Consider the following 15,868-nt stretch of genomic DNA (forward strand, 5'->3'; position numbering starts at 1 on the left):
TTAGGCTTTTATTCTGAAAGGAGCGGGGACCGGAAGAACATCCTTTCCTCTGTCGAACTTGACAGCTTCTTTTTTTTTCATTATTTATATGCGGTATAATTACGCTTTGAATTTGAAAATGACCAACGGATTGGACAAATGGACAGTGTTGATTTTGACTTTCCTTTTATTTTTTGGTTTCTAAAATGAAATTCAAGGCCAAAGCTTCGTTTTATTTCCTTTTACAACATGATTTTTTGCTTGAAAAAATCAGGCTTTTATTCTGAAAGGAACGGGGACCGGAAGTGAACCTCCTTTCATCTGTCCAGCTTGCAAAAAAAAAGCTTTGTTTTTTTTCCCATTTACAAATTATTTTGTTTTTCCGATATTTAAATGCAGTACAATGAGCCTTTTATTCTGAAGGGACGAGGGCCAGAAGTGAACCTACTTTCCTCTAACTTGACACAGCTTCCTTTTGTTTGCGTTTACAAAATGAAATATTTTAGCCAACATTTAAATGCGGTACAATTGAGCCTTTTATTCTGAAAGGAGCGTGAGCCGGAAGTGAACCTCCTCTCCTCTGTCCAGACGGACTGCGCCTTGGTTTGTTTTGGATATTATCTCCCAGCAAATAATGCTCTGTTTTTCGGCCCTTTTTCCCGCTACTGCGCCGTTCAGATTTCGCGTTAACGACATGACACCCGTGCGCGAGATCTGTCGGTAAAAAAAAAACAGCCGTTACCGGATGCCTCGCCTTAATAAAACGGCGATTTTAGCGCTGCTCGTCGCCACCAGCTCGGTTTTCCTGCTGTTTCAGCTTTACTATTACCGGCAATATGTCTCTAAGGTAACGGAATATTCATATTTTTCATATTTTGAATACGTTCTACATTCATATTCAACTCCAAAATAGCGGTTACGACATTCCTCACACTTGTGGGGATCCGTTTTAAAGGAATACTTCGTTTCAAAAATGAGAAATCAGTGGAAATCACTGTAGGGTAGTTTTACATGCGCAGAGAAAGCAGGAAATGAGAAAGTAAATAAGTAAAAAAAATTTGAATAATTTATGTGAATGAATGAGTGAATGACTGAGTCAGTAAACATATGAATACATAGGGAAACAAATGGATAAATGAATGGAAAAAAACAATCAAATTGTGAACAAATTGGAAAATGATTAACTGAATGAAATAAATCAATTAAATTGTAAATAAATTAGTAAATAAATATGCAAGTAAATCAATAAAAGTATAAATAAATTAGCAAATAAATGAATAAATAAATGAAAACATCAATAAAAATATAAATAAATTGCAAAACAAATAATGGAAAATTTCAAAGTATAAATATTGCAAAATAAATGAATGAATGGAAAAATGTATAAATAAATTGGGAAATAAATAAATAATTGAGAAAATGAAAGTATAAATGAACTGGGAAATAAATGAGTAAAAAATAAATAAATAAATATGTACAAATGTAAATATATCAACATAATGCGTCTATAGAAAAGAAATGTGATGATTTAATGTGATGTGATTACCCATGATGCCTCTGTTCTTTAGCCCGGCCCTCACATCCTGACTCGGACCGGTCAGCTGACCGCCAGCGACCTCCAGTGGGTGAGTCACAGTATTTCATGTCGTACCTCTTACAATGCTTTGGTAATGCAAAAAACGTTTGGTAGGGAACTTTTTGTTTTAAGTGGTGATAAAAAAATAATAGGCTATTTTTTGAAAATGGAAAAAAATATTTTTAAAGTGGAAATGTGTTTTTTTTAAGTATTATTAAAAGTGAACAAAAAGTATTTTTTGTACAAAAACTGGAAGAATATTGTTTTTAAAGGATCAGGCTGGTGTTTTTAATGCATTTCTTACCGTCAACAAATCCTATGAAAATAACAAAATCAGCAATGATTTTGTCTGGTCCATGTATCTGGTCCCAGTGCAGCCATGTCCCAGCAGCCATAGAACTGCATTGTATTAAAAAGATTTAAAACCACAGAGTCACAGAGCCATGCTGCTGCTCTGCAGCATATTGCATCATCACCATGCACCGGGCCGGACCACTTTTTCCTCAGACGACTTAATAACTACAACAGCCTGACTTTTCATGGTAACAGTTAACGATTTTTAAAATGTAAACTATGTCTTTGTGAGCTGGATTTCAAGGTTTTTAGCTCACAGTTGGAGCCGATGACTTCCTGGTTGACGGCTAAAAACAAAACGTGGGAAGTCAGAAAGTAACGGGAGGAGAGCAAACACATTGTTGTTGTTGTTATTTTCATAGGATTTGTTGACAGTAAGCATTACATTAAAAAACAATCCTTCCCGCAGCAAACTGGATTTGAATCCGGCCCACGGTCCTTTGCTGCATGTCCTCCCCTCTCTTTCCCATACCTTCCTCTCTCTCTCTCTCTTAGACTGTCTCTATCAAAAATAAAGCATAAAAATGCCTAAAAAAATATATAAAAAAATAAAAAAAGAGAGTAAAACGAACCTTTGTGAAGCACAAAGTTACGGAAGTCCAAACAGCTCGTTCAGAGGCTCGGTTTCCTAATATGGATTGTGTGGATTTAGTTGCGGACCGTGCGTTTTGATACTTTCATGTTTAGATAGACCATCCAACTCCTTTATAATCAAAGAGGCGAGGGGAATCCTGCTTTCCACAATATGGGTGTTCCCAATGCCTATTGTTTCTGGCCAGATTCTTCTAATTATTATTCCCCCGTTGTAATTGTCTCTAGCTCAGCATCTGATTGGTAGAAGTTCTCCAGGCTCACACATGGCACACTCCGGTAAGCGGGTGTCCGGGCGGTTCGGTGGCACTGCGGCCACAGGGGGCGCTGTGACACGCAGCCAAGCCCCGCCGCCCCGTTTCACCTCGACACTTGAAACTTGTCGGTGTAATTTTGTATGCTGAACAAATTTGTTGTAAAGACCCATAAGTTCTATCGCTTTCCAAGATGGCAGCAAACGCCAACTTTTCATAATGATTGGGTAAAAAATGGCGGAGTTATTAGCCAATCAGATTCTGACATTATTCAATCTATCACAAGTCCACTTCACAGTGGCCTATGACCTTGGTGGGCACATTAGTGACAACATCCCTAGGGACTGATCCAAGTCTGGTGTTGAAAGCCCAAAGAATGACAACACAGTACCAGTTTCAATTTGTGCTGAGCTAACCACTAATCACACAGCACCTCCTCTGAAACTGTGACTTGGATTCACTCCTAACTGCTTGTGGTCACTCCTCGCTCCTCGCTCCTCGCTCCTCGCTCCTCGCTCCTCCCTCCTCCCTCCTCGCTCCTCGCTCCTCAGTCCTCGCTCCTCCCTCCTCCCTCCTCCCTCCTCGCTCCTCGCTCCTCGCTCCTCGCTCCTCCCTCCTCGCTCCTCGCTCCTCGCTCCTCCCTCCTCGCTCCTCGCTCCTCCCTCCTCGCTCCTCCCTCCTCGCTCCTCCCTCCTCGCTCCTCGCTCCTCCCTCCTCGCTCCTCCCTCCTCGCTCCTCGCTCCTCGCTCCTCCCTCCTCGCTCCTCGCTCCTCCCTCCTCGCTCCTCCCTCCTCGCTCCTCCCTCCTCGCTCCTCGCTCCTCCCTCCTCGCTCCTCCCTCCTCCTTCCTCGCTCCTCGCTCCTCGCTCCTCGCTCCTCGCTCCTCGCTCCTCGCTCCTCACTCCTCCAGTGATTTTCAGAGGCGGTCGCTGTACTAGGTGCTGTGAATACCTGTGGAGGCTCCAGCTTTAATTTGGTAGTACTTTTGTACTATTTTGGTAGTACTGTGAACCTGTGGATGCAATTTTTGTAGTGCTTCGGTAGTACTTCAATAGTACTTTTATAGTACTATGGTAGTACTTTAGTAGTATTTTTTGTTGGATTTTGGTAGGACTTTTTTAATTTGTATAAATTAATTTTCAAAGTGGAAAAAAGAGAACTAAAGATATATTTTAAAGTGGAAAAAAATATTTTTTTCCAAAGCATTTGTCTTCTTTTTGCGCAGCAAACGGTGAAAAAGTTCCTGAGTCTGGCGCGGCGTTTCGATTGGCCGCTCTTCCTGGCTGACTCCGCCTCCCTCGGCCGACTCTCCCAGGATGCTTTGCTGCGGCGGGATGGCCAATTGCGCGAGCCGCACTGCAGCTTCCTGTGCACTGGCCGGCCAATCATGTCCTTCGCTCTGCTGGCCAACCTGTGGAAGTACGATGTGAGTGGAAAGTACTACGAAATACTGCAGTACTGGTGGGAAATACTTCAAATAAAGAAATACAACTAAAAACTACTAGAAAATACTAGGGATATTGAAGTTGTACTGAAAATACTTAAATACTACTAGAAAACACTGAAATACTACAAATAAATACTAAAAAATACTTGAAAATATTTAAATGAATACTTGAATAATACCATAAAATACTTGAAAACACTGAAATACTAAAAAAGTGCAAAAAACCTAAATACTGTTAAAAATACTAGAAAATATTTTTTATTATACTAAGATATACTGAAATACAACTAGGTAAATACTAGAGAATACTGAAATACTATTAGAAAATGTTGAAGAACTACTAGAAAATATCCTAAAATACTACAAAATACTGAAATACTGCAAGAAAACCCTAGAAAAATATACTACTGAAAAATACTTGAAATACTATTAGATAATACTGGAAAATATTCAAATGCTACTAAACAAATACTGAAGAATACTGAAATACTACTATAAATTCTGAAATACTACTATAAAATACTATAAAATACAGAAATACTTCCAGAAAACACTGAAATACTTCTAGAACATACTAGAAAATACAGAAATACTTCCAGAAAACACTGAAATACTTCTAGAACATACTAGAAAATACAGAAATACCTGCAATATACATAAATATCACCAGAGTACTAAAAACTACTAGACAACACTGAAATACTATTAGAAAACAGAAATACTACTGCAAAATAAATACTGCTTGAAAATTGTAGAAAATATTGAAATACTACTACCCTACAAAACACAGAAATCCTACTAGAAAATACAAAAACACTAAGAGATAGTAGTATAATACTACTAGTAGTAATAGTATTAGAAAATTCTAGAAAACACTGTAATGCTACTAGAAAATATGAGAAAATACTGAAATACTACTAGAAACTCCTGAAATACTTGATTAAAATACTGTGTTTCAGCATGCTGAAAAAGTATTACAAAAAACTAAAATACAACCAGACAATACTGAAATATTACTAGAAGAGTAAGTAGAAAAGTAGTAATAAACGATATGATACGACAGGACATTGTCAGATTTCTCTTGTCATGCATCACAGCGGTCAGTAAGTACTACGAAACACAGAAATACTTGAATAAAATACTGCGTTCCCTCCTTCCAGGCCACCTTGCTGTCTGCAGCGGAGCAGAAAGGCTTCCAGCTGCTGCAGCTGAGAGGAAAAGACCCGCGATTGGCCAGTCTGGACGACCTATCAGGAGAGGAGATTCCCCTGCACTTCCTGTTCCGCCTGCAGGGCCAAGTCATCCAGGTGAGCAGGAATTCTGCCTAGCAACAAGCGACAAACTAGGGAAAAAAAAAAAAGCAAAGCTAACCCTAGCAATAAGTGACGAAGTAGAAAAATCCCCAAAACTTAAAAACTAAACGCCAAACGCAAATCTGTGGTGAAGCCTGACATCTAATGGTGAAAAGGAGGCTACTGAACTAGTCATCTGCTCTTAGTGCAGTACCCCCTTTTCACCATTAGATGTCAGCCTTCATCACAAAGTTGGGTTTGGGGCTTAGTTACTCTTTTAAAAAAATCTGTCTCACAACAAGCGACAAAGTAGATAAAAACACACAAAGAAACTAAAAAATAAATATCTGCCTAGCAACAAGCTAGAAACTAGAAAGAAACACAAAAACACTCAAAAAAATCTGCCTAGCAACAAACAACAAACTAGGAAAAAAATCTGCTTAGCAATAAGCAACAAAGTAGAAATCTGTGTTTTTTATGTATTTTGTCCCAGGTGATATTCCTGTAATTTGTATTATTATTATTTTATTTTATTTGTTTCTGTATTTTGTCATGTTAGGTGGTGTTACTGTAGCAATTCTTCTTACCCAAAATATTTTTTCAAATTTTTGATTTTCTTTTTTTTTTTTTACTTTTTGTCCAGGTGGTGTTCCTGTCAGTTTTGTGATGACTTTTATTATTCTATTTTCTTTTCTTTTTTTTTTATCATCATAACTATTTTTTGTTCTTTTTTCGGTGGTGTTCCTCTAATATGTCCTCTTGTGCCAAATATTTTTCAACATTTTTTGACGTGCCTTTTTGTCCAGGTGGTGTTCCTGTACGAGCGCAGCGGGAATTATCTGTGGCACGGAGCGCTGCGTCTGAAGCCGGACATGGACCGCAGCTTCACCGACTTTAAAAAGCTCGACTACGGTCACCATGCTGGAGCCTACGACAGGTTTCTATTGGTTTCTACTGATTTATGATGGATCTACTGGTTTATAATGGTTTCTACTGGTCTTACTGGTCTTACTGGTTTCTACTGGTTTCTATAAGATCTACTGGTTTTAAACTATTACCTTTGGACTTTCATTTTTTACAAAGAAGACATTTTAAATGTGAAACAAAAATCTTTTTAAAGTGAAAGTTTTAAAGTAAAAAAAGAAAAGTTAGTTTTGAAGTTAAAAAAAATTGAAACTGAAAAACTTTTAAAACAAAAAAATTTGGAAGTCAAAATGAAATTATAAATTTAAAAACAAATTTTGAAACAAAAAAAGGTTTGAAAGTGAAAAATAAATTGAAAGTGAAAAATTTGAAAGTGAGAAGTTTTCAAATATATATTTTTAAGATAGAAGAAAGTATAAAGTATAAAAATGAAAAATAAAAATAATGAAGTGAATTCAAAAAAAAAACTTTAACTAGTGCCCCCCTGTTGTGTTTTTATTTTCAAAACAGAGTGCTTCCTTCCTTTTTTTTAAGGAAAACAGTAAAAAAAAAAAAAGTATATGTTTAAAAAAATGTGTAAAAAATTTAAGAAAAACTGTAAACAGTAAAAACTAGAAAAACAGTTCCTGGAGAAACTGTGTGGGCTGGCGGCAAGCTAACCTGACGCTCCAGACGGTTTGTTACTCAGAACCATCTGGGAAGTCGTCCTTGGAAACTGTTTGGAAAAGGTCAGGCTCTTTCAAAAAATACTCGGCAGGTGATCGGATGAACCATCCGTCTATCACCGTCTGTCACGGGCTAACTTCGACCGATCGGATCGACGAACCGTATAAACGAACTCTTGCCGAAGTCGGTCTGGAGAAGAGAGGAAACATCTTTTCCATCCAGAAAAGCCTTCAGTGTTCTTTGCTCTTTCAGTGAAGAAATCCTCTGCAGGTCAGAAGTAAGTGATGTCACAGCAGCCTGTCAGCAGCCTGTTGAGGAGCCGCCATGTTGTGAAGGAACAGTCGCTTCTCGCTGTCGTCACACCTAAGCCCCGCCCCCGGCTGACCTCACAGGACGCCGATTGGTCCGCACCGCTGTGGTTCAGACACAAACGCAGAACTTGAAGCCTGGCAAGATGGATTCTCACGTGATCGTGATCTCGCAACAAGTCTGGTCCATGTATCTGGTCCCAGTGCAGCCATGTCCCAGCAGCCATAGAACTCCATTGTATTAAAAAACGATTAAAAACCCGTCACAGAGCCATGCTGCTGCTCTGCAGCATATTTCATCATCACCATGCACCGGGCCGGACCACTTTCTCCTCAAACAACTTAATAAGCCGGCTGTAACATGTTTTCCTTCTCAGGAAAGTAGTTCCGTAGCACAGAAAATAGTCCCCCGGCGTAATGAAGAATTTGTTCCTATTTTAATTTGATTTGGTAAAAACTACAACAGTCTGACTTTTCATGGTAACAGTTAGCGAATTTTAAAATTGATACTATGTCCTTGTGAGCTGTATTTATTAATAATAATAATAATAATAATGATAATGATAATAATACATTTTATTTGTAAGCACTTGACATAGTACTCAAAGACACTTTACAACAGCTGGGGGAAAATAAAAGAAATATATAAAATACATAAAAACATTGATACAAAAGTGATGATAATAAATTAAAATTAAAATAATGACAAGAGTGTGCATTTCAGTTCTGGAGAGGCAGTGGGAGTCAGATATTGCAGGCCTTTTTGAAAAGGTGGTTTTGAGTTTATTTTTGAATGAAGGGAATGAGTCCGAGTTTCTGATGTGAGAAGGGAGGAAGTTCCAGAGGGTCGGGGCAGCGATGGCAAAGGCTCCGCCCCCCAAGGTGCGGAGCTTGGTCCTGGTGACGGGGGTCAGGAGGTTGGCATCAGCTGATCTGAGCTGAGGTGGAAGGTGTGGGAGTGGCGGGTGGAGAAGTATGTCAGGTATGAGGGGGCGAGATTATTGAGAGCTTTGTATGTGATGAGGAGGATCTTGAAGTGGATTCGGTGCTGTATTGGGAGCCAGTGAAGGTGTTGAAGGATGGGTGTAATGTGTTCTCTGGAGCGGGAGTGGGTGAGCAACCGGGCAGCTGAGTTCTGAACGTATTGTAGTTTTTGGAGGACGGTGGAATGGAGGCCATACAGGATGCTGCTGCAGTAGTCCAGTCTGGAGGTTATGAAAGCGTGGATGAGAGTTTCAGCAGCAGAGAAGGAGAGGATGGGCCGAAGTCGAGCAATATTGCAGAGATGAAAAAAGGAGGTTTTGGTGATGTTGTTGGTGTGCGAGTTGAAGGAGAGGATGGGATCCAGAGTGACACCAAGGTTTTGGACAAGGGGGGAAGCTGTGACTGTGTGACCATCGATGTTGAGTGAGAAATCCTGGGAGGAGGGGAGGAGGGATTTGGGGCCGATGATGATGATTTCTGATTTATTGCAGTTGAGCTTGAGGAAGTTGTTGTTCATCCAGGTTTTTATTTCAGTGAGGCAGTTCGTGAGGGTGGAGAGAATGGCAGGGCTGATGGTTTTGGCGGAGATGTAGAGCGGGGTGTCGTCGGCGTAGCAATGGAACCGTAGTCCGTGGCGTATGATGTGACCTAGGGGGAGCATGTAGATGATGAAGAGGAGGGGACCAAGCACCGGGCCTTGGGGGACACCATGGGTGACTGGGGTGGTGTCGGATTTACAGTTATCGATGGAGATGTAGTGAAATCTATCGGAAAGGTAGGATTTGAACCATGAGAGTGCTGAACCAGTTATGCCGATGCAGGACTGCAGGCGACTGAGGAGGACGGAGTGGTTGGTGGTGACGAAGGCTGCACTGAGGTCGAGGAGGAGGAGGATGTTGAGGGAGCCGGAATCAGAGGAGAGTAGGAGGTCGTTGGTGACTTTAAGCAGAGCAGGTTCTGTACTGTGGTGTGTTCGAAAGCCTGATTGGAATGTTTCATATATCTGGTTGGTGTGGAGGTATTGTTTGAGTTCAGTAGCAACGACACGTTCCAGTATTTTAGAAAAAAATGTGAGGTTTGAGATGGGTCTGAAATTGTTGGGGTTTTCAGAGGCCAGGCCAGGCTTCTTGAGGACGGGTGTGATGGCAGCAAGCTTGAAAGGAGAGGGAACAGTGCCAGAGGTGAGGGAGGGGTTTATAATGTCAGTGATGAGTGGGCTAAGACAAGGGAGACAAGCTTTGACAAGGGTGGAGAGGATGGGGTCCAGGGGGCAGGTGGAGGACTTGATGCCGGTGAGTATTTTGGTGAGGTCAGATATGGTTATGGGGGAGAAGAGGGGAAGGCTATGGTCTGTTGGCGGGGGAGGGACAGGCTCCGGGTCGGGGGGGGGGATGGGAGAGGAGGTGGCTAGCTGGTTGTGTATATTTTCAATTTTGGAGTGAAAGAATGACAGGAAGTTGTTGCATTTTTCCAGGGTGAAGGAGTGTGAGATATTGTCCATTGGTTTGAGGGTTGAGTGCGTTTTTTGGTAAATTATTTTGAAACCGTACAGTGTCCAATTTAGTCAGAAAATGTTGGAAAGTGTAATATATCCAGCATGTATAGTTACAAATGGCCCAAATTATGGCATTTTTAATTATTATTATGACATCAAACATTAATATGGGTGCTCACTTATTGAATTTGAAGATTAAGAAACTTTGACGATTACAAAGTAATTGGTTTAAAACAGTATTTCTACAAGTCTAAAATCACACGCTTTTATTTTGAAGACTAAACGCCCAAAAAAACAATCGGAGATGGTTTCTCGTAATTATGACTTCCATATCTCATAATTATGACTTAGTATCTCATAATTACGAGATAAAGATCTCATAATCTCATAATTACGGATTATGGATACGGAAGTCATAATTACAAGAAACCATCTCTGATTTTTTATTTTTTTTGGTGAATGCAATGCGTTTATGTAGGTTCTAACTACTATATTTTTTCCTCTTAAAAAAGTATATAAAAATGCTAAAATGTATGTTTTTATGTTTTTTTTTATTATTATTTATTTTCTAAATGTTTTGTATGTATATTTTTTAAATATAGTTTTTATTAATATTCCTCTTAAAAATAAATTAACAATAATATTTTTCTTGTCATTATTTTCCAGACCGGAGCTGGTTCTAACTTAACTTTTTTGGTAGATAATTTTTTTTTTTATTATTAATTTTCCTCTTACAAAAATATATAAAAATAAAGAAAATATTTATTTATTTCCAAACTGGAGCTGGTTCTAACTTTTTTTGTATTTAAATTTTTTCAGTATTTTCTTTTTTTCATTTTCCACATAAGATAAAATAAGTGCAGCTTGTTTTTTTTATTTTTTACTGGTTTTTTTTATTAAACAGTAAAAAAATATATATATAAAGCTTTTAAAATAATTAAAAATGAATATATTAAAAAAATCTAATAATGTAAAATAAGAAATAATAATTGTAGGAAAAAATGAATGAAATTTTTTTTTTTTTCGTTTGTTTATATTTCTTTAGACCGGAGCTGGTGTTGACGACACTCGACGGTTTGGACATTCGAATCCCGCGGAACATTTCCCGCTTCCTGTCGGAGCGAAGCCACGCCCGCTTCTCGGAGTGTCGCTACCGAGATGCTCGGAACTTCCTGCAGGTATGGAAAACAGGAAGTGCTGTGATGTCACTACCTGTATGGAGGCAAGTTAGTACCAGTATTTTGGAGAAGATTGAAAGCAACAGAAAAGGTTCGAAAGTGAAAGAAAAGGTTTGAAAATAAAAACGTTTTGAAAATGAAAAAGAAAGTTTTAAAAACAAAAAAAAGGTTTGAAAGTGAAAAAAAGTTTGAAAATGAAAAAAAAACAGGTTTGATAGTGAAATGAAAGTTTGAAAAAAAATAACTTCAAAGTGAAAAATAAATTGAATGTGAAAATAGTTGAATATAAAGGATGAGTAAAACATTTTTCAAAGTGAAAAAAGGTTTGAAAGTGAAATAAAAGGTTTGAAGGTGGAAAAAAAGAGAAAATTAAGTTTTATGGGGGGAGAAAATGTTAAGAAAAAATGTTTAAATTGGAAAGGGTGAGAAAGAAAATATGTGGAAGAAAAGTTGAGAAAAAAAAAGTGAAAATGTTTTTATGTGAAAAATCTTTCTTTTCCTCTTCATTCCTCCATTATTCATGTAAAAGAAAGAAAATGCCAAAAAAAAAAAAAATAGACGTCCAATTTTGAATGAAATCTCTCTTCTCCCTCTATGAACTCTTTCTCTCTGTATTCCTTATCTTCCTCTTCATGCCTCCATCATCTTTCACTGAGAAAAATGACCAAAACATTTGGGGGAAAAAATGACCAAAAACATTTTTTCCTCCAGTTTTTCATTAAATGTCTGTCTCTGTCTCTCTCTCCGTCTCTCTGCAGCTCTACCCGGATGACTCATCTCCTGAAGCGGTGGATTTCCGGCGGAGAGCAAAGTCTCTCCTCCGCCTGGCAGCTCAGACACTCGACCGCCTCTCCGTTCCCTTCTGGCTCAGCAGCGGCACCTGCCTGGGTACTACACACCAAACTCTATTGAAAAATCTTATCGTTTTTCTTATCGAGTTTCCTGTAATCGAATTGACCTAAAGACCTCTATCGAATCGATTGGGGTCGCTCTGCATTCATTTGGCCTTCATTCTCTATGCCCCCCCCCCGCCCCCCCCCCCCTCTTGCAGGCTGGTTCAGGCAGTGCAGCATCATCCCATACAGTCGGGACGTCGACATCGGGATTTTGGCTGGGGATTTCCAGCCGGACATTATGTCGGCATTCCGCAGCGCCGGCCTGCCGCTCAAACACAAGTTTGGCAAGGTGAGGGGGGGGGGGGGGGGGGGGGGGGGTGAGGGGGGGCGGGGCTAATCATGCTAACCATGCCAAGACGCCATTGGTTCGAATGAGGAATGCTAACAGTGAGGGAAAGTGGAAGGGAAGCAAAAGATGTTAAAAATTTGCAAGAAAAGTGGAAGGAGAACTAATGATGCTAACTGACTCCATTGGTTTGAATGAAGAACTAGAAAGTAAACTGGAAAACTTGTTTTTTTTTCTACCTGCAAAACTTAATATTTTCAAACTTTTTTTTTCATTGTAAAAAAGGAAGATACACATGTAACTCCATAGCAAAAGAGCCAAGATACGTTTTATGTAATTAATTTATGTAAAAAATAAATCTCTTTTTACTTTTGTTTTATTTTCAGATTTTCTTTTCACATTTAAAACACCCTGCAGGGTGCAATTCAATTCCCTGCAGGTAGAGGGCAGTCTGGAGCAATTTTTGCTTGCAATTGTTTTTTCCACTTCCAAAACTTCATATTTTTACTTCATTTTTTTCGCTTTCGCAAATGTATTTATTTTTTCTGTAAAAATACCTGCATTTTTCATATATTTTCAAGCCGTTTATCTTTACTTTGAAGAACTTTCACGTCAAACATCCCTCACTGTAAAAACAAAAAGAAAGAAACAAATGCAAAATGTTTTCAACTTACAAAGCATTTGATTTTGATTTTCATTTTTTACCCACTTTAATTTTTATTCAAATCTTTTTTCCCATTGCCAAACTGAATATTTCTTACTTTCAAATCTTTTTCCACGTAAAAAAACAAAGATACAAACTAATATTTATACATATAATAAAGTGTAAGTTAAAGTTTATTAACCCTCTACACCCCATAGCGCCCGTTCTATATTTCACTATAGTGCCCAAGAGCGCCCGTCATATTTAAATTGTTTAAAATGTACCAAAAACTGAAAATCAAGTTATCAGCTTTGTTTTATATAAACTTCAAGTTGTCATCGATGAACCGGAACCGGAAAATGTATCTGGTGACACCGAGACGTTTGATTTTCCCGGGTTTAGTCGTCCTCCAGCTGTAGATCTTCGCTTCACCGGCTGAGCGTCCGGCTGTTAAAACCTTCTGGAAGCTGTCAGATGCTGTGAGACTGAACCTGACCCACCGGGTGCAGCGGGAAGTCAGGAAGACGTTGTGAGTTGAAGTCTTCTGATGGAAATCTCTTGTTCTCGCTCGATAAAACAAGACAGAAGATCAGCTTCACTCACAGCAGGACCTTCCTGAGGCAGAGGCCGAAGAGTCTGGAGGAGGACTGACCGGGTCCAGAGACTTTTATCCAAATAAGATTGGCGACTTTTTCCATATTTGTTTGGCGACTGTTACTGTCTGACCTTATTACTGTGTGGGCTGAAGCTCTGGAGGTTTTGTATGGATTTTGAAAGATTATCGTTAGCCAAGATAGGAAGGATCTGTTTTGTTGTCATACTGTGAATGACACTGTGAGAGGAGACGCCCTGAACCACCCTGCCATGTATTTGGTACCAAATTAAAGGGAAAGTTGTGTTTTTTTAAATGGAAAAACCTGTGATTGTCATTTTATTTATATTTTTGAGATAGAGCTGTTTGTTTGGAATGAGCAAGAAAATGCTGATTTAAGTGAGAATTCCCAGTGAACTGCAGCAGCATTCTATCGTCCCACTGGGGTCTAGAGGGTTAAAGCATCATTTATACAAAGAATGCAACATAGAGTGATAAACCTAAAATTGATGAAAACAGTAAATGGATTAAAATCATGACATGAAATTAAAATAACAATAAAATCACATTAAAATTTAAAAATCAAAAATCGTCCAGCATAGGAATGACCCTCTATGCCGATGACAACAGCAATTCTAATTAATTCATGTAAAAACTGTAACTGGTCCCCCTGCAGCTAGAGGACAGTCTGGAACTTTCCTTCCAGGGCGACGACGTCAAGCTGGACGTCTTCTTCTTCTACCAGGAGGGAGACTTCCTGTGGAACGGAGGAACGCAGGCCAAGAGCGGCAAAAAGTTCAAGTCAGTGGCTCTTTTTATCATTTTATTTTTGAACGGTGTGTTGTGTATGGAGGGAATTTATTAGGGATGTTCCCAACGACTAATTTCCCTGTCGATTAAACGGAAATTTAAATGTAGACTAGTCGACTAAAGTAAGAAAACACTCAGAAAACAGTCAAAAATGAGCACAGTTTAATCTATGAGGTTAAAACATTGTCCGAAAAAATATTGCATGTATTTAAGAGCCATTTGAAACCGTTAATAATATTCAATAACTGTGGCACTTTGTGCCGTTTATTATGAACGTTGTACATTACAAAACATGACAACTCACTAAATAAAAGTTAACAAATAACATTTAAAATAATAAGAAATATAAAAAAATAATAATCTGTCATCAGAAAACTACCAATAATAGGCCTACAAAAAAATAACAACTAGGCTACTGATCGACGTGACATTAGATTATTAGGCTGTTCAACAACGGCTTCAAACAGCAGGTACACACACACACACACACACACACACACACACACACACACACACACACACACACACACACACACACACACACACAACATGGTAGGCCTACTTACTCGACTGACGAAACATTTTTGTTCAGTGAAATCAACATGTGGACATGTTGGGGTGAAAGGTCAAACCTCAGTCTGTTAACAGTAAGTCCAGCAGCTGAACTCTCTCAGCTGGCTCAGGTGTTTCACAGAGACAGAGACTTGCAAGCCGACATAGTTTTGGAAAGCGTGGCGTCTTCCCGCACCGCCACACAAGTGGATCTTTGTTAGGTGGGATTCAGGTTTACAACTTTATTTTCCTTTTCTAGATCAAAATACTGCCAAACCGCACTGGAGATGTCATCTCTGTCTGTCCCACCTTCACATCCGGGCATCACGGCCTGCTGGGCTGCAGCCCGGCTGCTGGCTGCTGGCTCCGTAACATCTGAGACGCATCAGTTAAGCGGCGTACATTATGAATAATTAGTTTAACCGACTAGTATTTCTGGTGCCGATTAGTGAAGAAACGTTTAAACGACTAGTCGACTAATCGCGCACATCCCTAGAATTTAGTGCCGTTATTTTAAAAGCTGAAACAACTGTTGAAGGTGGGAAACAGTTAGTCAGTGGTGGTTTTTACGGTTAATTTTTACAGTGTATTGTGTATGGAGGGAATTTAGTGCCATTATTTTAACAGTCCAACTTGTAGAAGGTGTTAGGGTGAAGACTGTTTTTAACAGTGTACAGAGGAGTTTGGAGAGAATGTCGTGCCATTGTTTTAAAAGTTGAAAAAACAATGAAGAAGAAAAACATTAAAGTAAACGTTGTTTCGTTCTCTTCGTTTTCACTGTTTTCTCTTATTGGTGTTTTTACTGTTTTGTTTTCTGTATGGAGGGACATTATGTTTTGTTTTTTTAATTTTGTTTTTTATTAAAGGTCCATCCAACTCCTTTATCATCACAGAGGAGAGGGGAATCCTGTTTTACACAACATGGACCTTTAATTTATTGTTCCTCACATTGAGAATTGGCCTTTTCTGGTTTGTCAAACCTTTTTTCTTACAATTTTTTTCATTTCCAAAACTTTTTCACTCTCAGCTGCCCAAAAACATT

The 15,868-nt window shown here is 39.0% G+C and overlaps 1 protein-coding gene across 1 annotated transcript; it reads left to right on the plus strand.

Moving 5' to 3' along the window:
• Positions 1-572: 572 nt before the first annotated feature.
• Positions 573-15,194, plus strand: fktn (fukutin; the record flags this gene model as incomplete). Its single annotated transcript, XM_071514895.1, has 10 exons — positions 573-826; positions 1,548-1,604; positions 3,979-4,179; positions 5,361-5,507; positions 6,299-6,429; positions 10,915-11,047; positions 11,806-11,935; positions 12,099-12,232; positions 14,141-14,265; positions 15,086-15,194. Coding segments are annotated over exons 1-10 (1,269 nt in total), but the record flags the coding sequence as incomplete, so codon positions are not given.
• Positions 15,195-15,868: the final 674 nt, after the last annotated feature.

This window comes from Centroberyx affinis, unplaced genomic scaffold (assembly GCF_046629955.1).
Source record: "Centroberyx affinis isolate AG114_WGS23_722 - 3 ecotype Tasmania unplaced genomic scaffold, CSIRO-AGI_Caff_v1 ptg010259l_1, whole genome shotgun sequence".
NCBI classification, from domain to species: domain Eukaryota; kingdom Metazoa; phylum Chordata; class Actinopteri; order Beryciformes; family Berycidae; genus Centroberyx; species Centroberyx affinis.